Here is a 25,999-nt window from a genome sequence, read left to right as displayed (position 1 = left end):
ATACATTTTTAATGGTTTCTTTCTGAAAATTTTATAATATTTTTGATGGGATTATATTGCCCTATTTTGTATAGATTGTAATCTTTGAGATTTGGACATTTAAAAATTTATAATGTAGCTTTGTCCTGGTGTAGTCAGAAAACAATGGTCTTGGCTAGAGATTATGTGGGTCTCTCAAACATCTTCTTCAGATTTGTCTTGTCTGAAATTTTGTGCTTACTTTTAGTTAAAAGAGATTATTTATGTTTCTTCTGAAAAGTAGTTACTTGGTACACCTGTTCTCTCTGCAGCACTGCAGTGCTCTGCTGCGGTGTATTTACCTTTGGTCTCAGCAGACTCAAACTGTCATTTCTAAGTATACCACCATATCTTTCAGCACTTTATGTCATGGGAGACAGAAACCAGTGTGTGGAAAGGCCCGTAGAAGACAGAAATTAAGTTGTATGTGCCAATATTTTACTTGCCTTTAGAAAAAAAAACAGAAGCTGACAATTTACTTCTGAAGGGACTAGGTAATATTGAGGAGCAGAAAGAGTTGATTGGGTAAATTTAACAAACTTTTCTTTTTTTCTATGTGGCTCTTTGCATTGGGCTTAATTCAGACACTGTACACACTTAACTCATGTATAAATTATCCACACATGTATTTTGGTCTGTATGCTTTTATTGCATTTATATGTCTGTGAAGAATTAGGGCCTGTGTCATAATGCAATGTCATCTTGCTTATGCAGTTTGAATAATTTTATAGGTTAAATTTGGAAACTATATTTATCTGAGTCTAATAAGTGGACTAATTTGTTGTTTTTATTTCTTTTCAGTTACACGTTCTCATTTTGCTCAACACCTTTGGCCAGAGCAGGGCAAAGAAGATTCTTTCCAAAAAGTGGTATTGAGAAGATATGAAAAATGTGGACATGAGAATTTACAGTTAAAAATTGGTTGTACCAATGTGGATGACTGTAAGGTGCACAAAAAAGGTTATAATAAGCTTAACCAGAGTTTGACAACTACACAAAGCAAAGTATTTCAGTGTGGCAAATATGCAAACATCTTTCGTAAATGTTCAAATTCAAAAAGACATAAGATAAGGCGTACTGGAAAGAAACTTTTGAAATGTAAAGAATATGTCAGATCATTTTACATGCTTTCACACCTATCTCAACATAAAAGAATTTATACTAGAGAGAATTCCTACATATGTGAAGAACATGGCAAAGCCTTAAACTGGTCCTCAGCCCTTACTTATTATAAGAGAATTCATACTGGAGAGAAACCCTACAAATGTGAAGAATGTGGCAAAGCCTTTAGTAAGTTCTCAATCCTTACTAAGCATAAGGTAATTCATACTGGAGAGAAACATTACAAATGTGAAGAATGTGGCAAAGCCTTCACCAGGTCCTCAAGCCTTATTGAACATAAGAGAAGTCATGCTGGAGAGAAACCCTACAAATGTGAAGAATGTGGCAAAGCCTTTAGTAAGGCCTCAACCCTTACTGCACATAAGACAATTCATGCTGGAGAGAAACCCTACAAATGTGAAGAATGTGGCAAAGCTTTCAACCGGTCCTCAAACCTTACGGAACATAAGAGAATTCATACTGGAGAGAAGCCCTACAAATGTGAAGAATGTGGCAAAGCCTTTGGTAACTTCTCAACCCTTACTAAACATAAGGTAATTCATACTGGAGAGAAACCCTACAAATGTGAAGAATGTGGCAAAGCCTTCAGCTGGCCCTCAAGCCTTACTGAACACAAGAGAATTCATGCTGGAGACAAACCTTACAAATGTGAAGAATGTGGCAAAACCTTTAAGTGGTCCTCAACACTTACTAAACATAAGATAATTCATACTGGAGAGAAACCCTACAAATGTGAAGAATGTGGCAAAGCCTTTACTGTGTTCTCAAGCCTTACTAAACATAAAGTAATTCATACTGGAGAGAAGCACTACAAATGTGAAGAATGTGGCAAAGTCTTCAGCTGGTCCTCAAGCCTTGCTACACATAAGGCAATTCATGCTGGAGAGAAACTCTACAAATGTGAAGAATGTGGCAAAGCCTTTAAGTGGTCCTCAAACCTTATGGAACATAAGAGAATTCATACTGGAGAGAAACCCTACAAATGTGAAGAATGTGGCAAAGCCTTCAGTAAGGTTGCAAACCTTACTAAACATAAGGTAATTCATACTGGAGAGAAACACTACAAATGTGAAGAATGTGGCAAAGCCTTCATTTGGTCCTCAAGACTTAGTGAACATAAGAGAATTCATACTGGGGAGAAACCCTACAAATGTGAAGAATGTGGCAAAGCCTTTAGCTGGGTCTCAGTCTTTAACAAACATAAGAAAATTCATGCTGGAAAGAAATTCTACAAATGTGAAGAATGTGGTAAAGACTTCAACCAATCCTCACACCTTACTACTCATAAGAGAATTCATACTGGAGGAAAAACCCTACAAATGTGAAAAATGTGGCAAAGCTTTCAATTAGTTCTCAACCATTACTGAACATAAGGGTATTTATACAGGAGGGAAACCCTACAAATGTGAAGAATGTGGCAAATTTTTTAACTGTTCCTCAGTCCTTACTAAACATAAGGTAATTCATACTGGAGGGAATTCCTACAGTTGTGTGGAATGTGGCAAAGCCTTTAACCAGTCCTTAAGGCTTACTATGTACAAGACAAGTCATACTGGAGAGAAACCATACACGTGTGAAGAATGTGGGAAAGCCTCTAATAGATCCTCAATTCTTAACAGACATAAGCTAATTCATACTAGAGAGAAACTACAAACCTGAAAGATGTGACAATGCTTTTGGCAACACCTGAAACTTTTCTGAATATAAAAGAAATCATACTGGTGAGAAATCCTAGAAATGTGAAGAATGTGACAAAGCCTTTAAATGGTTGTCACATTTGATTGTAGGTAAGATAACTCATACTGGAGAAAACTGCTAGAATAAACAGTGTGGCAAAACATTTAACCAATGCTCATGCCTTATTGCAAAGGAAAGCATTTACACTAGCCTGGGCAACAGAGGGAGACTCTGTCTGGGGGAAAAAAATGTGAACGTCATTAATATCTTCTCACATCTTATTCAGCATCAGAGTTCATACTAAATAAAAGCATTAAAAGTGCAATTGCTGTCAATAGATCTTTCAGAAAATATAAGCCCTTAAAGTACAGAAGAGTATTTATTTTGAGGAAACACATTATAAAGAGGGTTGTAGTACCTTTACGTGTATCACAGGTTTTATTGTACACATTTTGTACTACAGGAAAACCCTGAGGTAGTTGTTCCAACTTTGCTCAACATCAGGGAATTTATATTGAAGAATAACCCTGCAAATTTAATGAATTTGGACAAACATTTTTTCAAAAACTACAGATTATAAAACATGAAAGTTTATACTAAAATATATTTTTGCAGATGAAGTAAATATTTAAAAAATTTAATCCAAAATTAAGTAAATATCAGAGAATTCACAGTAGAAATATCTGTGTCTCAAACTTCAGACATTACAGTTAATCAGATTGCTGAGTATAGGAAAAAATCCAAAACTAAAGTTGGTAAAAAGAAAAATTATTTGTATATAACTTTGAAAGAAGTAGATCTTTGAAGAGTTATAATTTCATTTAAAGTACACTTTTGTCTTGAAAATACAGATTTTTTTTGCCAGACACAATGGCTTACATCTGTAGGGCCAATACTTTGGGATGCCGAGGTGGGTAGATCACCTGAGTTCAAGACCAGCCTGGCCAACTTGGTGAAAACCCATGTCTACTAAAAAGAAATAAAAAAATTAGCGAAGCATGGTGGTGCACATCTGTAGTCCCAGCTACTTGGGAGGCTGAGGCGTGAGAATCACTTGAACCTGGGAGCCAGAGGTTGCAGTAAGCTTAGATGTTGCTACTGCATTGCAGCCTGGGTGACAGAGCAAGACTCTGTCTCAAAAGAAAAAAAAAAAAACAGCTTATTTGGAAACTGAATAATGATAGAATTCAACTCTTAAATTATTTCATGCTATTTCTTCATTTCTGTTGTATTCACATGTAAAAAAAATGTGATCAATTCTGCATCACAGATTTGGGAGACTTTATTAGGTGGTCATTATTTATTACCTTATGGTTGACTAAGGACATTAAAATGTAAGATGCATGATGAAAATCTAAGACTGTTTGTGGTTAACTTACAGAATTGAGTGATGTAGGGCATTCCGAGTAATATTCCTTTTTTTTTTTTTTTTTTTTTTTTTTTTTTTGAGAGGGAATCTCACTCTGTTGCCCAGGCTGGAGTGCAGTGGCATAATCTCGGCTCACTATAAGCTTCTCCTCCCAGGTTCAAGCTATGCTCCTGTCTCCACCTCCCAAGTAGCTGAGATTACAGGTGCCCCTGACCACATCCAGCTAATATTTCTATTTTAGTAAAACAAGGTTTCACCATGTTGGCCAGGCTGTTCTTGAACTCTTGACCTCAAGTGATCTGCTTGCCTTGGCTTCCCAAAGTGCTGTGATTATAGGTGTGAGCCACTGCGCCCAGCCCTAAGTAATATTCTAATGCATTATTATGAGAGAAAATCATTCTTATAGTTAAAATTAAATCAAAATTAGTATGTCATTTTACTAATTGTACTTTTATGTGATAAAACTTTTTTTTAAAGTTTTAGATTGTGTTAATTTTTCAATTCAACATTTATAATGTTAAATACTGTTATACATTCAATAAAGTGTTGTTATGCCACTAATTTTAACCTATTCCACGTTACTCAAGGGTATATTTAAAAGATGGTTACCGTACACTATTTGGTAACATAATAGACCAACATCTCTAGTATTCTTTTTCAGTGGCTTTAAACTACAAATAAGTTGAAGAATATGGTTCCTATAGGTTAAATTTTTTTTACATTTAAATTTATTTTTCTTAGTTTTTGTGTTTACATGTGTATATATTTATGCCATATATGGCATATTTTAGTACAGTCATACAATATATAATCATCACATTGTGATAAATAAGGTACCTATAACCTCTGGCTTTTATGTTTTGTATTACAAACAATTCAATTCTACAGTCTTAGTTATTCTAAGTTGTACAGTTAAATTGTTATTGGCTACATGGTTATTTTTATGGTCATCATAAAAATTATATACAAGCGTAAATAAAATCAACATATTTCTGAGTCCTGAATAATTTTCAAAAATTTATTATTATGTATTTTTTGAACATGTGGCCTCTGCCTGAGAGCACATAATAGAGTTTTAGTTTTACACATCTGTTAGTCTAAAGATATAACAGGTTTAAGGAGTAAGGTGTTTGAATATAAGTTTGTAACTGTTTTCAGAAGAAAAGAGCAATATTGAAACAAAGCATTTTAAGAAGATGTCTAATTTACTAGAAAACAAAAATCCTCAAAAATGCTAAAAGCAAATGTATATACTCTGCTTTGTATTCAATTTATTACACTATCTTACAGCTTATCATTTAGAATCTTTCCATGCAAATTTTCTGTTTTTACTTGCATGACACTCATGCTAGACCCATAATTTTTTTTTTTTTTTTTTTTTTTTGAGACCAAGTTTCGTTCTTGTTGCCCAGGCTCAAGTGCAGTAGTGTGGTCTCGGCTCACTGCAACCTCCACCTCGTGGGCTCAAGCAATTCTCCTGCCTCAGCCTCCTGAGTAGCTGGGATTACAGGCATGTGCCACCACGCCCAGCTAATTTTTGCATTTTTAGTAGAGATGGGGTTTCACTATGTTGGCCAGGTTGGTCTCGAACTCCTGACCTCAGGTGATCCAGCCATCTCAGCCTCCCAAAGTGCTGGGATTACAGGCATGAGCTACCACGCCCAGCCTAGACCCACAATCTTTTTGTTTCTTATGTTTTTGTTTTATAGTTTATGAAATATTTATCTGAGCTGATTTGTAGTTATAAGAATATTTTTTATAAAATTTCATCATGCACACAAAATAATTTCTAGATGTAATTCCACAATTTGTGTATTCTTACATTTTATTTAGTTAAAACATTCCATTAGCTTCTATGGGAGAACCCCATATAAGCTTACTTTTCTTAAGTTATTGTTCCCTTAACTTTTTATAAGTGACATATGTAAATTTTATTTATTGAGTCAATTTGTTTCAGTAAGTACTACGGAAGCTTCATAAGTCATGTGGATGCTTTTATATATAAATGTAGCAAACAAAACATGACAGTGCTCAGTGTGTAACAGATGCTCCATATTTCGTCATAAATATTCCTGCTAAAGTTAGTTTATAACTTCAAGTCAGAGATGGAAGATATCAGTTGCAAAGAAATAACATTGAAGAGGACATTTTTTCCAGGCTGCAAAGTTGAATCTTGCTGAATTTAAAGAGAAATGCTTCATTCATGTCCTAATTATCTAAGTTTTGTTTTTTTATTTGCATTCAAACCATATATGCATCACAGCCCATCTTTTTCTGTGTTATGGCTATAGTTTTCTCACTATTGTTTTCATGCCATGTGATTCACAAGATATGTTGTAGGTTTTAAGGAGAACATTGATATTTTTAAATGCGCTGAAAAATTGGTTTTAACTGGAAGATTTGCATATGAATACAACTTTAAGATTGGCTAATTAACATAAAAGACATACACTGCCTGCCGAAGAGAGGATTAAATCAGCATGGTATTTCTTTGTAAAAGAAAAATGTTAGGCTTTTCTACAAAGTGTGGCAAATATGTAATTTGCTAGAACAAACATAAAAATTAAATTTTTAAGAGAATAGTAAGTGAGCAGTTTAAAATTTATTTAGGATGTACTTACAGCACAACTTACATTTCCATGCAAAATCCTCTATTTTAAAGTGTAAATGTTAAAGGTTGCAAAGCAATAAAATGACCTCTGTAAATGTGGAATAATATTTATTTTCCATATTGATATTACAATTTGGAGACATTTATCACTCATTTTTTAAATGTTTTAGTGGTTGAAGTTTAGTCTACAGTTTATATTCTTAGTCACCTAACTAGCGATCTCCTAAATTTTCTCTGAAAACTTGGAGATAATGGCAGCTTTTGGATTAAAACATTCCCTGTTAGTTTGCATGCAAACCAGTTTACTGTGATCACACAGTGGCCAGTCATGGGAGCATAAGCAAGCCTTCCGTTTTCGTGTCTTTCATATTATCACCATAAGCACCAGTAACTCCAGGTTCCCCAAGCTTAAAATAAAAGCCCTAAAGTCATTGGCTTCTCCCATACACTGTGCTGGGTTCAGAACATGCTGTTAAACATCAAAGTTCCTATGGTTATGACTGACATGAGAAAACAGCAAAGAGACAGACAGTATGTGAAACATTGTTATCCTTCTATAGTGTCTTAAAAATATATTTTTAACTTGACAAATAAAATGTGTATTTCTTTTGTTAAACAACATTTTGAAGTATATGTACATTGTCAAATGCTTAGTTCTAGGTAATTAATGCTTTATCTTATATTGTTAACATTTTTGTGGTTAGACAACATGAAATTGTAAGCATTTTTCAAAAATACAAATACATTATGAACTATAGTCACCATGCTGTACAATAAATCTCTTGAAATTATTTCTTTTATCCAAGTATAATTATGTATTCCTTGACAGACATCTTTCAATGCCATTTCTTCTAAATGCCTTGGCATTTGGTAGTCACCAGTTTACTCTCTACATCGATGAGATTAACTTTTTTAGAATCCATGTGTAAGTGAAATCATGAGACATTAATCTTTCTGTGCCTTGCTTATTTCAACTAATATAATGTCCGCTAGGGTAATCCATGTGATTGAAAATAATAGAATTTTTGTTGTTTAAAGATGAATATTATTCCATTGTGTATATCTACCACATTGTCTTTATTTACTCATTAGATGTTGAACTGTTGGTTTTATATATTTTACATGTGAAGAGTGCTGCAAACAACCTAGAAGTGTGAATGTTTCTTCATTCTAATTTCCTTTGTTTTGGATATACAATGGTGCAATTGTCATATGGTAGTTTTATTTTTAAGTTTTTTAAGAAAACTCTGTTTTTCATAATGGCTGTCCTCACTTACATTCAGTGTGCCAGCATTTTCTTTTCTTCAGAATTCTGCCAACACTTTTTCTTCTTAATTAGAGTCATTCTAACAGAAGTAAGTTGATATCTCATACTTCTTTTTTTGCTTGCCTTTCCCTGATAATAATTGACATTGAGCATTTTTTAAAATATACCTGTATATCTTTTTCTGAAAAATATTTAAGGCTTTTTCTCATTTTTAATATTTGTTTTTATTGTATAGTCATTTGAGTTTGTTATATAGTTTTGATATTAATCCCTTGTCACATTTATGATTTGCAAATATTTTCTTCCATTTTTTAGTTGCCTCATCCTGTTGATTGTATTATATTCCATGCAGCAGTTTTTAAATTTAAAATAATCTGATTCGTCTATTTTTTCAATTTGCTTCTTGGGATTTGAGGTCAAATTTTAAAAGTGACTGCCCAACCAATGTTACAGGGCTTTCAGTCTGTGTTTTTTATAGTAGTTTCAGAGTTTTAGACCTTCCATTTAAGTATCTAATTTATTTTATGTTTTTATTTTATTTAAGTATCTAATTTATTTATATATGGTGTGAGTTGAGGGTCTTATTATATTCCTCTACATGTGGATATAAAGTTTTCTCAACACCATTTATTGAATATACTGCCTTTTCCCTAAGAAATTGCCACCTTTATTTAAAAATCAGATGGCTGTAAATAAATCAATATAAACATCAATATATTTCTGATCTCCTTTTTCTTCTCTACTCACCTGTGTGTCTGTTTTTATTCAAGTACTATACTTTTTTTTTTTTTTAACTATAGCTTTTTAGTATATTTCAGTTCAGTCTGGTAGAGTGATACCTTCACTTTTTCTATTGCTTGGTTGCTTTGGCTATTCAGGGCCTTTTCTGGTATCCTGTAAATTTTAGATGTATTTTTAAAAATTTGTTAATTATGTCTCTGGTATTTTGATAGAGGTTGCATTGTAGCTGTACATAATTTTGTACAATACAGATGTTTAACAATATTAATGCCAACTTACGAAAGTAATATTTTTCCAATTGTGTATTAATTTCTTTAATTTCATTTAAAGATAGTTGTCAATGTATAGAAATTCTACTGACACTTGGGTGTTGCTTTTGTATTCTGCAAATTTAATAAATTTATTAGTCCTACTAATTTTTAGTAATGTCTTAGGCTTTTGTTTACTTAAAATTATGTATAGAAATGAAAAATTACACAGAAATAATTTAACATTTTTTCTAATCTCAGTGCTTTGATTTTATTTTCTAATTTTTCTGTCTTGGATAGTTCGTACTACGTTTCATAAGACTGAAAAAAGGCATTTTTGTCTTCTTGATCTTAGAGTAAAGGCTTACAAGATTTCCCTGTTTAGTATGTTATTAGCTGTGCTTTTTCTGTGTATGTGTTATATGTGACATTTATTGGCTTGAGGTTCATTTGTCCTATACCTACTTTTCAGAAATTTATGAAGAAATGTTGAATTTTGTTAAACTCTTATTCTGCATTTATTTAAATGTTAGAGATGATAAATCACATCTAATTCTACATAGATTTAAAAATATCCTCAGAGACTTCCATGAACATGCATGCAAAATAGAAAATTTAGAGAAAATAAACTCCCAGATACACAAAACTTCCCAATATTGACAGAAAATAACAGAAGTCTTTAACAAAGCAAAAATGTAAAATGTATAATGACCTCGAACAAGTAATAATAAAACTACTAACCATAAAAAGCCCTGGATCGTATGAAATCACAGCCAAGTTTTACTACATATACAAAGATAAGCTGGTCCTAATCCTACTGAATGTATTCCAAAAAATCAAGGTAGCATTTCAACCTAACTATATGAAATCAGTGAAATATATGAAACTAAAATCTAGTGAAGACATAACAAAAAAAAGGAAACAACAGGTCAATATTCTGGGTGACCATTGGAAAAATAATCCATGAAATTCTAGCAAACTGAATTCAAAAGCAAATCAAAGTTATTTTGCTACAATCATGTGAGCTTTATTCCATAAAAACAAAGGTGTTTCATCATAGGCAAGTCAATTAATGTGATTCACCATGTAAAGATAATAGGTGCAGAAAAAGCATTCAAGAAAATCCAATATTGACAAAAATATTCTCAACACAATAGACATTGATGAAACATACCTCAAAATAATGTCATCTGTGACAAATCCTTAGCCAACATGATACTAAAACAAACAAAAACTGGATGCGTTCTCCATAAGAATAAAAATAAGAATATCCATTCTAAACAATCCTACTGAACATAGTTATGGACTTGTAGCCAGAGAAATAAAAGGAATCTGAATAGAAAATGAAGTCAAATTATCTTTACTGACGACAAACTTCTCTACCTAGAATACTTTAAAGATTTCACCAAAAGACTCCTAAGCCTAAAGACTTCAAAAAAATCTCAGAATACAAAATCAACACAAATGCATAGAATTTCTGTACACCAATAATAAACTGAGAACAAAATGAAAAGCAGCTCTATTTACAATAGCCACAACAACAAAAAAAACCTAGAAATACATTAAATCAAGGGGGTAAAATATATCTACAAAGAACCACAAAACATTGCTGAAAGAAATGAGAGAGAATGCAAATAAATGGAAAAATACTGGATGCTCATGGATTCAAATAATATAGTTAAAATGGTCATTCTGCCTAAAGCAACCTACGGATTAAGTGCTATTTTTATCAGACTATCCATGATGCTTTTTTATAGAATTAGAAAAAATATTCTAAAATATATACAAAAGAATTAAAGAGCTCAAATAGCCAAGACTACTTCAGACTAAAGGAATAAATCTGGGCTGAGTGTGGTGGCTCATGCCTGTCATCTTTGGGAGGCTAAGGCAGATGGATCACCTGAGGTCAGAAGTTTGACACCAGCCTGGCCAACATGGTGAAACCAGTGTCTACTAAATACAAAAAATTAGCCAGGTGTGGTGGTGCGTGACTGTAATCTCAGCTACTTGGGAGGCTGAGGCAAGAGAACCACTTGAACCTGGGAGGTGGAGGTTGCAGTGAGCCAAGATTGCAGCAGAGTAACCAGTATGACATGGTTCTGGTACAAAAATATACATATAGACCAATGAAATGGGAGAGAGTCCTGAGCTCAGCTACACTTTACAACCAGGTTATTTTTACAAAGCCAACAGAAATAAAAGGGGAATTAATTCCCTATTCAGTAAATAATACTGGGAAAACTGGTTAGTTGTATGTGGAAGAAAACTGAACTACCTTTTTCTATATAAAAAAAAAACATAGATTAAAGACTTGATCTGTGAGTCTTCAAGCTACAAAAATCTTGGGAGAACACTTAGAAAATATTGGCCTCTGGAAAGAATTTATGACTAACATCTAAAATGAGTGCAACAAAAATAAAAATTAAAAATGGCATCTAATTAAGCCAAAGAGCTTCTGCACAGTAAAAGAAACTACCAACAAAGTAAATAGATGACCTACAGTATGAAATAAAATATTTGCAAACTGCAGACAATGAAGGATTAATATATGGAATCTATAAAACTTTTAATAAAAAAGCAAACATGATATAAATAGCCAGCTTCTTCTCAAAGGAAGACAGAGCTACCAGTAAACAAAAATTGCTCAACATTCCTAATTATCAGAAAGATGTAAATCAGGGTGACAGTGCAATACCATTTCACACCAGTAAGAATGACTGTTATTAAAAGTAAGATAAATAAGATGTTGAAGTTGTGGAGAAAAGGAAATATTTCTACACTGTTGATGGGAATGCAAATTGATTCAGCCCTGTGAAAAGCAGTTTGGAGACTTCTCAAAGAACTAAAAATACAATTGCCATTTGACCAATTAACCATTACTGGGGATCTGCCCCGAAAAAATAATTTTGCCAAAGAGACACCACCACTCACATGTTAATTGCAACACTATTCACAATAGTAAAAAAACAGAATTAAACCAGTTACCCATGAATCTTTTATTGGTTAAGAAAAAATGATGTACTTATACAACCTCCAATACTATACAGCAACAGAAGAGAATGAAGTAATATCTTTTGCAGCAACATGAATGCAGCAGAAGGCCATTATTCTAAGCAAATTAATGAATCGGAAAAACAAATGCCACATGTTCTCACTCATACATGGACGCTAAAAATTGGGTGCACATGGAAACAAAGATGAAAACAAGAAACGCTGGGAATTCTAAAGAGAAGGAGGAAGGAAGGGAGACAAGCACTGAAAATCTGCTTAGGTATGATGTATACTACTTGGGCAATGGAATAATTAAGTGTCCAAACCTCAACATCAAGTAGTATACCTGTTTTACAAATCTGCACATGTACCCCTTAAATATAAAAATAATAAAATGCTTTTTGGTATAATGACATGTTCTATTTTTCCAGCTCTGGGTTAATAGTTGAAATCAGGAGTGAAAGACAAATTTTCACCTCTTAAGGCATAAGGGTGAATGTTTCTATACCAGGTCTCCTCACATGTTATAAGCTAACTTCTCTGAAAACTCTTGGGCTATAGTCCAAAAAGTGTTTCATTTTCAAGTGTACAACTAAAACACATTACACCTTTATTATTTATGTATTAACCATACGCTAGACTATAGACTTAATTTGTTACTCTACTCTTTTTGGGGAAAAAGTGGTAAGTAGTGGTTTAATCATTTTTTTCACAATGAACTATTTTTGAAAGTGTGAGACAAAAAATTATGCTAAATTACTGAATTAGAAATATAAAACATTTTTTCTAAAAAAAAAAAAAAGGCACAAAAGTCTTATGGTCGTATTCCAAAAATAATTAAACAGAAAGTGGAGGTTAAGACCACAGTGCTGCAAATGCTCATTCCATCACAATCATTCTTGTGAAAAATAGAAATAATGGGTCAGAAGGTATTTTTAGAATACTTTTCTTATGCTATTGCTGTGAAATTATTGTCTTTTTTACTTTCCATATGAAATCTGTACTTGAACAAAAGATGCCATGAATTTCAAGTGAATATGCTCACACATTTATTCTCCCTAGAAGGGCACTGATGTGTTTGCAATCAAAGTGTAGCCTTTCTTGCCTTACTTTTGCTGCTGTGTTTGTGTGAAATAAAAAGGCAGCAAGTAAAGAAGAATGAACCATGACATTTCTAATTTCAACAGCCACAGCCTCTGTAATTGAGTGTTATGTCACCTAGAGATAATGACAGTATTTCAAAACTGAGAAAAAGAAAGTGATACTTTATATTTTTAGTTTATTATTTATAGTTTATAAAAATTTATAGTTTCTGATTTATTATATGCTAAACAACCTGAACATGCAGATACCTAAAATTTCCACCTAGATGATAGTATTAATATTTTAATAGCTTATAATTGAGAGTCAGAATTGCTCCATTAGATTTACTGGAAAGCAGTTATTTATCTTCTAAGTGTGAATAGGTTATCCAAAATTTTAAATATACAGATCTTTTAAGATTAGCACTATGTCTAGATTTAAATAAAATGTATGGGTTTGTAGTAACATAAATTTTCATACTTATTTTCTAATAAAAGTGAAAAAGCAAAAGAAATAAGTTGTTAAAATGATTTTAAAAGAAACTTTATATATCTTCATTAAATAACATTTAAAACCACATTGTAAGTGAGTGATCAGTAATTCCAATCTTTTTTAGTAACTGAGAAAACTTAAATTACTCAATCGGAAGAAGTATTCTTATATTAGTGTTTCTGAAACTCAGAAACTGTAGACCACTCAATGGATGATGATGTACATGCAGACCACAAATTTTCTATGTAATAATAGGCTAATCCTAGATTTTAATATATTTCTAAATTAAAACTAGTGGCCCTTTTAAGTCATTAGAGATATCGTTAAAATCCGTTTACCAAAGTATTTGGTTAAATGCAGAGTGTCTGTCAGTTTTATAATTAGAAGAAGGCATATTGTTTTTTATTTACTTGCCTAATAAATTTGTGTTAATTTGATAAATTTCAATGTAGTTTAAAAACATATTAAAGTTTTTTTCTAACAAGTGAAGGAAATCATTTATTTAAAAATTTAAAGAGAATTTTACTCTAAACAGTTGCTTTAGAGTCTGTCTTTTAAAGTATTATATTATTGTGAACACTAAAAATCAACAGTCTACTTCTGAGTGCTGGGTTCTGACTGTTCATGATATTAAAAGTTTACGTACATCAGTAAATGAGCAAGCCATTTGAAATAAAAAATATTTATGTATACGTTTTCTAAAATTTTAAGATGAACAAACACATTTTTCTCTGGTGCAATATCTTAAAGCTTATTTCACTCTCATAAAAAAAGTAGTAGTATTTTTGATTGACAAATCACAGTTGCATAAATTTATGGGATACAGTGTGATGTTTTAGTATATTTATAAAATATGGAATAATTAGTTTAATAACATATCTGTGAACTTGCTTACCTATCATTTTTGTGGTGGTACATTTGAAATTTACTCTTATTTTGAAATATACAATACTTTATAGTTTACTATAGTTACCCTGCTGTGCAACAGATCTCAAAATTGCTTAACCTATTTGAAATTTTTTACTTTTTGTCAACTCCCTATCTTTTCATAAAATTTATATGTGAATATATGAGAATTTGCCAAGAATAGTATTAAAAACATTCAACTTCTATTATAGCTCCAGACTGTAAATCTAGTCTCTCAATTTAGAGTAAATTAAGAGAAGATTTATTTTTTCAGTCAAGCAAATAAGTGTATAAAACTGATAGGTGACAAACATGGCACTAGTTGCCAAAAAATAGTATGACTAGATTCAGTAAGTGTCTAGCTATGCAAATGACAGTTCAATTAAATTAAGACCCTAATAGTTGCATGTGAAAAGCATTGATGTGCAATGTGTTGCACCTCCACTCAGCACCTTTTTTTTTTTTTGCCCATTTGTAAAGATATCAATTTCCCTGAGTGACTCAGTGAAAATTGAAAATTCTATGTTCAGAGTGATTACTGGGAACATGGTTAAAACATATCTTCAATGTTATGAAAAGTTTTTATAAATATCACCCCACTTCAAAAAGTCTTTTAGTAAAAGATTGTTTATTTATAGTACTTAGCTTAGATTCATAAAAATTTCAATATTCCAGGAAAGTCAGAAACACTTAAATGTAGATAAAATTCCTTAAAACTTAAATGAGATAAATTCCTCTTGGTTAAGAATTTTATTATTAATAAATATAGAGAAAAATAGAAAACTAGTACTTCCACCAAAATAACAGTTTTTGGCACGGGAGCATCACCAAAACAAGTGCTCTTCATCATTATTGTTAAAGTAAGAAGAGCATTGGCTGCTTTCCTGGAAGCAGCTGGCCTGTTTTCCACTGACACACAGTGGAGAAGGCATTGAAATGGTGAAAGAGGATGATATAAATTGAATACTTATGTGAAATACAGTTTATAATAAAATGTAGCATTTAGTGTTGTACAACTTTAGATGAGACTATTAGCATGAGGTCATAATACTCTTATTTCTATTGACGAATTAACTTCATTTACCTTATTCTGATTTCAGATAATATTCTTTTTTCTGCTCTATATTTGCTAGCTTTTAGTCAAATCTTATCTGAACTCAATAGAAATCAACAAAATAAATAATTCTACCACAAGCATTTTATTATTGATGCATCTGCTTATTTTGCTTAAAATACATTAGCTTTTGATGAAAGATTTATAGTTTTGTTTCAGAGTGTTTTTTATTTCTGAGAAGTTGCTGTTATGCTAGAAAACAGCTATTCTCAGCTCTACTCACATTGACTAATAGCAAGTGGAAGTGATGTGTGGATGAGAAGAAAATGTGTGTTCTCTGCCTCTTTTTTTAATCAGTTGGCTGAAGAAAGAGAATGCAGATAGAAGGTGAAAGAAAACATAATCCCTGAAAGATCATAAAAAAGTCCTCTTAATCAGAAAAAAAAGGAAATGGTGATTTTAGCAGAATATATATTATTTTACTAAGCCTCTGAAATTTCAGTATACAACCTGCATTGCTTTAATAAACATATTATTCTTTCAATTTTAATTCTTCAGGAAATATTCAATTCCCTGGTGATTTAAAAAAGAGAAGAATAACTTATTTGTTAAGGTAAGAGATGTAGGAAAGACTCATTACTTTTGACCAATATCTCCACCTCCAGCTTCAGGCAATCATCATTCTACTCTTTGCTTTTATGAGTTTCCATTTTTTTTTTATTCTCCAATTTAAAGCTTTTAATTAAAAAGTAGACTTTAATGTCGAAAATGCAAACTTGGGGAGGGCAGAAAGATTACACACAAGGCCGCCACTTCACACCTGGAGTGAGTTTGAATTTTTTAATACTCTACATAGAAGTGTGATAATTTGCTATTATTTTGTGTGTGTGCTGGCTTATTGCTGGCTTATTTTACTTAACCTAATGTCTTCCAGGTTCATCAATGTTGTTGCAAATAAAAAGACTTTTTAAAAAAAATTTTCTTCTTTGAAATATTAAAAAAACCTGGCCAAATAAAGTCTAAACAAATTAAGTATAGCTCCTTAGCATAACTCACAGTTAATTTTAGTTGACTATCCTCTCTGTAGACAACATTTTTCATCAGCATTTTTTACCATACAACTAGACCTCCACTAACAGTCAGTATGTGTCACAAAAATGAATCAGTTTAGAAGCCATCTTAATAATGAGACAATTGGCTTCTGGTAACCAATTCAGAACATTTACAAAAGGAATGGAGAACAGATTTCAACTGTGATGCAAAATCTTATTCATTGGCATTGGTAGCTGAGTGCTGTGTTAAAGATTCTGAAGTCACTATTTATTAAGTGGAAGTAGATCATCATAAAGGTCTTCATTCTCATCATCTTCACACTGAGTAGAGTTGCTTTCTTTTCCGCAATTGTGTTTAAAACTGTCCAAAGAGGCTCTCCAAATGCTTGGCTTTCTCTCTGGAAGTTTCAAACGAGGCTTTTGGGTGTGCATCTTTTTCTAGTTTTGCACAGCTGCAGAGGCTTCAGGAAACTTACAATCGTGGAAGGCAAAGGGGAAGCAAAGACTTTCTGGTTGTGGCTGGAGAAAGAGCTGCAATATACTGACTGGTCTCACTTGGGATGTTCCTGACATTCAGGATAGGTCGGGTGACCCAGCAATCATATGGACACTATCCATTCTAGTGACGCTCAAACTTCAGTGTGCAAGGCTTGCTAGGACACAGACTGCTGAGCCCACCTCCAAGACTTCTTTCTTTTTAAGAAATAAATAGCATTTCATTGTGTAAATATACCACTTTTTAAAATTTATTCACCTGTTGATGGACACTTAGGTTGATTTCATACCTTAGCTATTGTGAGTAATCCACTTTTTTCCTTTTCTTATTTCTTATATATCTCTTTTTTCCTTTTTTATTTCTAGAAACATTTTAATTTTATACTATAAATTATGACTGTTAAATACCTCTATCCTTTTGGTTAATATTTTGGCTGATTGAAAAAATACATTTTTAAAAATTTTTTTGGATCAAGGCCATTACTTTATTATTAACATAATTTGAGACAAAATAGCAATAAAAATCGACATTGATTAGTGAAAAAACAATTTTCTAGCCCCTAGTAATCATTTTCTCTCCCACCTGACATAAAAGTTGAATCTTTGTGTCATTTCTCACAGTTGTAAGAAAGAAGCTTCTGATTAAACTGGTCAGCATATAATTTTGTAAAATTTTACTTTTTTAATCTAAAAATTAAACTACTCTATTACCAGAAAAGTCATTTTTAATATGTATTATTTTACTCTGTTATATTTAAATTCTTCAGGAAAACTAAGCTGACAAAAAACGCACTCAAATTTTTTTGAAAATTAAAAATGCTTAAGTTTTTTATAGAATCTAAAACTAAAAATATTTTTAGATTCTTAGAGAACATCTCTCAAATACTTCAAGTTACCTTCTGGCAGTAGATATATATATATATATATATATATATATATTTTTTTTTTTTTTTTTTTTTGAGATAGAGTCTCGCTGTCACCCAGGCTGGAGTGCAGTGGCGCGATCTCGGCTCACTGCAGGCTCTGCCCCCGGGTTCATGCCATTCTCCTGCCTCAGCTTGCCGAGTAGCTGGGACTACAAGCACCCGCCACCTCGCCCGGCTAACTTTTTGTATTTTTAGTAGAGATGGGGTTTCACTGTGTTAGCCAGGATTGTCTCGATCTCCTGACTCGTGATCTGCCCGCCTCAGCCTCCCAAAGTGCTGGGATTACAGGCGTGAGCCACCGTGCCCGGCCAGATATATATTTTTCTGTATTGCTATAATACAGCTTTGGCTGTCCTTTGTGGTCAACTACATCATTTTTATTCTATTTTCTTGTGCAGTATTTATGTTATGCATTTTATATTTTAAAAGTTGTAGACCATGCAATGTAATCTTCAAACAATTGACAAATGTTTTTCCATGTATAACTCTCTGCTTAATCCACAGTCACTTTATTTTCACTCCTTGAAGGCATTTTTACTGCCTGAAAAGCAAAGGGATCATTCAAGTGAGTGTGCTGAGCTGGTCTTCTCCAGTGTCAGTCTATTCACATTCACAAAAGTATTATTCTGGTCAAAGAGGGTGCACTTCAACAGTATTGTAACAGCAATGTGTAAAAGATGTAATAGAATAAAATGTGAATCGCAGCCTTCTAAGAAAATAAGTTAATTTTTCTTATTCTTTGTATGTGAGTATGTGGTAGCTGTAAGGTTGGGAATTGAGACTGAAGTGAGAGAGAACACTTCACAAGAGTAGCACAAGAAGGTCCTACGCAACCTTCTTGTTTGTCAAACATACCCAGAATGATTTTGTGAAGTATGATGTTGCTGTATTCATCACTTATTAGACTCTCATGGTCATTTTTTACTTTATAAATTTAAATATGCACTTATCATCATTCAGTGTCCTGTCCTTGATGCTTAAGTGCTCAGACATAAAACTATTAAAATATTGATAAAAGATGAGTTTTGTTTTTTTTTTCTTGAGACTGAGTCTCCCTCTGTTGCCCAGGCTGGAATGAAATGGTATGATCTCAGTTCACTGCAACCTCCACCTCCCAGGTTCAAGCAATTCTCATGCCTCAGCCTCCTGAGTCACTGGGATTACAGGAGTGTGCCATAATGCCCGGCTTGGTAGGTATGTGGTTATGAGGCACAGACTCATGGGTTGGGGCCTCTCTGGGGACCCTTCCCTTGCTGTCCACCTTAGGCTAGCTAGCTAATCCCTCTCAGTCCCCCCTCAGGAGTGGAGACCCTAACTGCTGTTAGGGAGAATAGGCATTGATATTTTTGGCTATTCCTTGCTGGAGAGGGGTGCTGTGTAGAAAACAGCAGCTAGGATTTCTTCCAGGGTTGGTTTAAGGGTCCTTGGAAGAAACGTGTGTATATGCATCATTCCATTTTCATTACCACTTGGAGCTCGATAGTTTTTAGGAAAAAAGAAACAATCTGGTTTAGTAGAGAACATTCATTGAAATGAAACAAGGGGAGTAGGAAAAGCCTAAAAATGTTGAGGCTGCTGACACACCCTGATAACTGGTAGCTATAGTTATGTTTGCTGAGATTTGGGTGCATGAGGTTTGGCTTTGGTTAGCTCCCTTGATTTTACTTTCTGATAAAAGAAACATCTGGGTTATTGGCACCTTATTTATTCTCATCACCCAGCAGAATTTGCAGAATAATTGCTTAGAACTAGAATATTGATTTAGATTTTTACATTACCCATCCCTTTCTATGTTTTCTGAGCTGCAGGCAGAGATTGCTGGTTAGTTTACAGGAATAAGCAGGGTTAGTTTAAAATGTCATCAAAAACTTTAAAACAATGAATGAGACTAGAAGTTCATGAGAAATGTGTGGTAAGTTTTGAAAGATTTTTTTTTTAGATTTTGTTTTGTTAAAAACAACTCAAAATGGACTGAATTGTTTGCAAAATAGACTTTAGTATTATACTTGGCCTGACTATATGATCACAGTGCAGCAAGAATAACTACCGCTATGTAGGCCTTTTTGATAGGCTTTGATGAAACTCTGCTCCAAAAGAAATCTTAGATAGGACTTTTTGAAGCTGGGCCAAGCCATGGATTTGTACCCTTAAATACCTGTGAGTTGGGTAAACTGTATTTTTGAGGTTCCAAGATCATAGTGTTTCTGAGCCTGTTAGAAATTGACATTTTTTACTCACCACAGGCCAGGAATTCTGTATGAGGACTGTGTAGACAAGGTATGAGACCAGCTTTCCGAAGAAGTTGTTACTGGCTTTGCAACTTAAACTTGATTTCTTAAAAAAAAAACACACACACACACCCTTCCATTAAAGCCTTGGTAAAACAACTAGCATTTTTCTATTGTGTTTCACTGCATAAGAAAGTGGATTTTTCAGCTGGGCATGGTGGCTCATGCCTGTAATCCCAGCAGTCTGGGAGGCTGAGGTGGGAAGATCACGAGGTCAAGAGATTGAGACCATCCTGGCCAACATGGTGAAACCCCATCTCTACTAAAAATACAAAAATTAGCTGGCTGTGGTGTTGCACACCTGTAGTTCCAGCTACTCAGGAGGCTGAGGCAGGAGACTCACTTGAACCCAGGAGGCAAGGTTGCAGTGAGCTGAGATTGTGGCACTGCACATCAGCCACAGACAGAGTGAGACTATGTCTCAGAAAAAAAGAAAATGGATTTTTGTTTCACTGATGCAAACAACTATATTGTTTTAAGTTAAGAATACTTATAACTAGTTTTTTATTTTTAGCAGAACCAGGCAAAGAGAAACAGACATGGTCCAAATTATGTTTACAGCAGTACACCTTGCTCAGTTTAAAACTTTCAAGAAAGTTTTTCTGACTCTGAAAAACAAAATAAAAATTAGCAATGTTTTAAGTGAAAGTTGAAAACATTGCTTTAGTTTTCTATTAGCTAAATCCATTCTATTAACTTTGTTCTGCTTGATATCCATAAACATTTTAGCTTTTTATGAGTTCTGTACTTTTATCTGTTATCAGAAACCTGCATTTGAGAGCACTTGTTAAAGTTCCACAGCTGATTATAAACCATTTTTTAAGAGGATTAAAAACAAGAAAATTGTCTGCCAATGACAAAATGTCCAGGGTTACAGTTAGAAACATGATTGACAAAAACATTTGGTTATCTTTGTAGTTTACAATAACTCAACATAACAACCTTAATTTTGATTGATAGCACATATTTAGACATTAGAACCTTAGACACCCCATATGATTATGGAACATATTTATTTATTTATTTATTGAGAGAGAGTTTCACTCTTGTTGCCCAGGCTGGAGTGCAATGGCGCGATCTTGGCTCACCGCAATCTCCACCTCCTGGGTTCAAGCGATTCTCCCGCCTCAGCTTCCCAAATAGCTGAGATTACAGGCATACACCACCACACCCAGCTAATTTTGTATTTTTAGTAAAGACAGGGTTTCTCACTCTGCGGCCTTGATACTGCCCCAGGCAGAAGGCCTCTTGGCGGCCCTGGGACCCATGGACACTTACACATGCAGAGGGTGGCGGCTGGCCAGGACTGGGTCACATGCTGCTGGGGAACATGCACCCACACTCAACCCTGACCTGAAGTGGGCTCATCGGGGTCATCTCTACTGGCCTCGGCCTGCTGCTGCTGCAGACCTGGGCGACTGCACTCGCAGCCCTGCCTGTGTTAGGACTGCCAGCCTGCCAGCCACCGGTGACCAACAGTAGCTTTTTATAACTTAAATTTTCTATATTTTCCTTGCATATATTTTTGACTTTTATCATGTATTTTATTTAACCTGCTAACAGAATGTACCTACAGTAAGATTACAATAAAAATTACCATAGTCCATGACAAATTTACTTGTAAGTGCAGTGGGAAAAAAAGTTTAATAAAAACAAAAGATATATACAAAAAAAAAAAAAGACAGGGTTTCTCCATGTTGATCAGGCTGGTCTCGAACTCCTGACCTCAGGTGATCTGCCTGCCTCAGCCTCCCAAAGTGCTGGGATTACAGGCGTGAGCCACCGCGCCTAGCTGGTTTTGGAACATATGTTAATATTATATACTCAAATATAAACTGAAAAAAATTAGACATCATTTTGACAATCCCATGTTCCTAAACATATTAAATAATTCTGTTTGCCTTTCTTTTGAATGCTTTAGGGACTGTTTGTAGCACCAAAAAGCCAGGACTCAGAAAAGACAACCTTGAGATGGAAGTTTGATTTTGGGGAGCTTGTTAAATATGTTACAGGTATAAAACAGTTAATCTTATGGAATAGAATTTTAGATTATCATAAGTTATTTGTTTAGCCAACATGAAGAATTAAAAATTGAAAAAGCAAAAACCTTTTATTAGCCCTTACTATTACATAAAAATCCTGTTAAAAAGAGAAAGCCAAATTTTACCCTTGCATTAGTTTACTATTAATGTTACCTGCAATTTTAATGAAATTATAGACAATTCTATTTAATCTTAACCAGTTTGACCATGAAGTGAGATTTTTACAAATCTTTTTAATTATTATTATTATACTTTAGGGTACATGTATACAACACGCAGGTTTGATACATAGATGTACATGTGCCATGTTGGTTTGCTGCACCTATCAACTCATCATTTACATTAGCTATTTCTCCTAATGCTATCTCTCCCCCAGGGCCCTACCCCCCAAGAGGCCCCAGTGTGTGATGTTCCCCATCCTGTGTCCAAGTGTTCTCATTGTTCAATTCCCACCTATGAGTGAGAACATGCTGTGTTTGGTTTTCTGTCTTTGTGATAGTTTGCCAAGAATTATGGTTCCCAGCTTCATCCATGTCCCTGCAAAGGACATGGACTGGTCCATTTTTATGGCTGCATAGTGTTCCATGGTGTGTATGTGCCACATTTTCTTAATCCAGTCTATCATTGATGGACATTTAGGTTGCTTCCAAGTCTTTGCTATTGTGAATAGTGCTGCAATAAACATATGTATGTGTGTGTCTTTATGGTAGCATGATTTATAATCCTTTGGGTATGTACCCAGTAATAGGATGGCTGGGTCAAATGGTATTTCTAGTTGTAGATCCTTGAGGAATCACCACACTGTCTTCTACAATGGTTGAACTAATTTACACTCCCACCAACAGTGTAAAAGTGTTTCTATTTCTCCACATCCTCTCCAGCACCTGTTGTTTCCTGACTTTTTAATGATCACCATTCTAATTGGTGTGAGATGGTATCTCATTGTGGTTTTGATTTGCATTTCTCTGATGGCCAGTGATGGTGAGCATTTTTTCATGTGTCTGTTGGCTGCATAAATGTCTTCTTTTGAGAGGTGTCTCTTCATATCTTTTGCCCACTTTTGGATGGGGTTGTTTGCTTTTTTCTTGTAAATTTGTTTGAGTTCTTTTTAGATTCTGGATGTTAGCCTTTTGTCAGATGGGTAGATTGCAAAAATTTTCTTCCATTCTGCAGGTTGACTTTTCACTCTGATGGTAGTTTCTTTTGCCATGCAGAAGCTCTTTAGTTTATTAGATCCCATTTGTCTATTTTGGCTTTTGCTGCCATTGCTTTTGGTGTTTTAGTCATGAAGTCCTTGGTCATGCCTATGTCCTGAATGGTATTGCCTAGGTTTTCTTCTAGGGTTTTTATGGTTTTATGTCTAACATTTAAGTCTTTAATCCATCTTGAATTAATTTTTGCATAAGGTATAAGGAAGGGATCCAGTTTCAGCTTTCTACATATGGCTAGCCAGTTTTCCCAGCACCATTTATTAAATAAGGAATTTTTCCCCATTTCTTGTTTTTGTCAGGTTTGTCAAAGATCAGATGATTGTAGATGTGTGGCATTATTTCTGAGGCCTCTGTTCTGCTCCATTGTCTATATATCTGTTTGGTACCAGTAACATGCTGTTTTGGTTATTGTAGCCTTGAAGTATAGTTTGAAGTCAGGTAGTGTGATGCCTCCAGCTTTGTTCTTTTTGGTTAGGATTGTCTTGGCAATATGGGCTCTTTTTTGGTTCCAAGTGAACTTTAAAGTAGTTTTTTTCAATTCTGTGAAGAAAGTCAATGGTAGCTTGATTGGGATGGCATTGAATCTATAAATTACCTTGGGCAGTATGGCCATTTTCATGATATTGATTCTTCCTATCCATGAGCATGGAATGTTCTTCCATTTGTTTGTGTCTTCTTTTATTTCATTGAGCAGTGGTTTGTAGTTCTCCTTGAAGAGGTCCTTCACATTCCTTGGCAGTTGTATTCCTGGGTATTTTATTCTATTTGTAGCAATTGTGAATGGGAGTTCACTGATGATTTGGCTTTCTGTTTGTTTGTTGGTGGCATATAGGAATGCTTGTGATTTTTGCTCATTGATTTTGTATCCTGAGACTTTGCTGAAGTTGCTTATCAGCTTAAGGAGTTTTTGGGCTGAGACAATGGAATTTTCTAAATATACAATCATGTCATCTGCAAACAGGGACAATTTGACTTCCTCTTTTCCTAATTGAATACACTTTATTTCTTTCTCTTGCTTGATTGACCTGGCCAGAAAGTTCAACACTATGTTGAATAGGAGTGGTGAGAGAGGGCATTCCTGCCTTGTGCCAGTTTTCAAAGGGAATGCTTCCAGTTTTTGACCATTCAGTATGATACTGGCTGTGGGTTTGTCATAAATAGCTCTTATTATTTTGAGAAACATTCCATCAATACCTACTTTATTGAGAGTTTTTAGCATGAGGGGCTGTTGAATTTTGTTGAAGACCTTTGCTGCATTTTTGTCATTGTTTCTGTTTATGTGATGGATTGCATTTATTGATTTGTGTATATTGAACCAGACTTGCATCCCAGGGATGAAGCCAACTTGATTGTGGTGGATAAGCTTTTCAAAGTGCTGCTGGATTCGGTTTGCCAGTATTTTATTAAGGATTTTCACATCAATGTTTATTGCAGATATTGTTCTAAAATTCTCTTTTTTTGTTGTGTCTCTGCCAAGCTTTGGTGTCAGGATGATGCTGGCCTCATACAATGAGTTAGGGAGGCTTCCCTCTTTTTCTATTGATTGGAATAGTTTCAGAAGGAATGGTACCATCTCCTCTTTGTACCTCTGGTAGAATTCTGCTGTGAATCCATCTGGTCCTGGACTTTTTTTGGTTGGTAGGCTATTAATTATTGTCTCAATTTCAGAACATGTTATTGGTCTATTCAGAGATTCAATTTCTTCCTGGTTTAGTCTTGGGAGGGTGTATGTGTCCAGGAATTTATTCATTTCTTCTAGATTTCTAGTTTATTTGCATAGAGACATTTATAGTATTCTCTGATGGTAGTTTGTATTTCTGTGGGATCAGTGGTGATATCCCCTTTATCATTTTTAATGCGTCTATTTGATTCTTCCCTCTTTTTTTCTTTATTAGTCTTGCTAGTGGTCTATCAATTTTATTGATGTCTTCAAAACAGCTCCTGGATTCACTGATTTTTTGAATGGTTTTTTGTGTCTCTATCTCTTTCTGTTCTGCTCTGATCTTAGTTATTTCTTGCCTTCTGCTAGTTTTTGAATTTGCTTGCTCTTGCTTCTCTAGTTCTTTTAATTTTGATTGTAGGATGTCAATTTTAGATCTTTCCTGCTTTCTCTGTGGGCCTATAGTGCTATAAATTTCTCTCTACACACTGCTTTAAATATGTCCCAGATATTCTGGTATGTTGTGTCTTTGTTCTCATTGATTTCAAAGAAAATCTTTATTTCTGCCTTCATTTTGTTATTTACCTAGTAGTCATTCAGGAGCAGGTTGTTCAGTTTCCATGTTGTGTGGTTTTGAGTGAGTTTCTTAATCCTGAGTTCTAATTTGATTGCACTGTGGTCTGAGAGATAGTTTGTTGTGATTTCTTCTCTTTTACATTTGCTGAGGAGTGCTTTACTTCCAATTA

The 25,999-nt window shown here is 34.0% G+C and overlaps 1 protein-coding gene across 2 annotated transcripts in view; it reads left to right on the top strand.

Annotated features, from left to right (window-relative positions):
• LOC129020610 (zinc finger protein 728) overlaps positions 1–12,454 on the top strand; it is a 99,801-nt gene extending 87,347 nt beyond the window's left edge. For both annotated transcript variants that reach the window (XM_063658858.1, XM_054465191.2), the window contains one exon: positions 820–12,454. In XM_063658858.1, coding sequence (XP_063514928.1) covers positions 820–2,465 — 1,646 coding nt within the window. In that variant the 3' untranslated portion in view covers positions 2,466–12,454. The remainder of the gene's footprint in view (positions 1–819) is intronic.
• The last annotated feature ends 13,545 nt before the right edge of the window (positions 12,455–25,999 follow it).

This window comes from Pongo pygmaeus, chromosome 20 (assembly GCF_028885625.2).
Source record: "Pongo pygmaeus isolate AG05252 chromosome 20, NHGRI_mPonPyg2-v2.0_pri, whole genome shotgun sequence".
NCBI lineage: Eukaryota > Metazoa > Chordata > Mammalia > Primates > Hominidae > Pongo > Pongo pygmaeus.
This window is presented reverse-complemented; position numbering and strand designations above follow the sequence as displayed.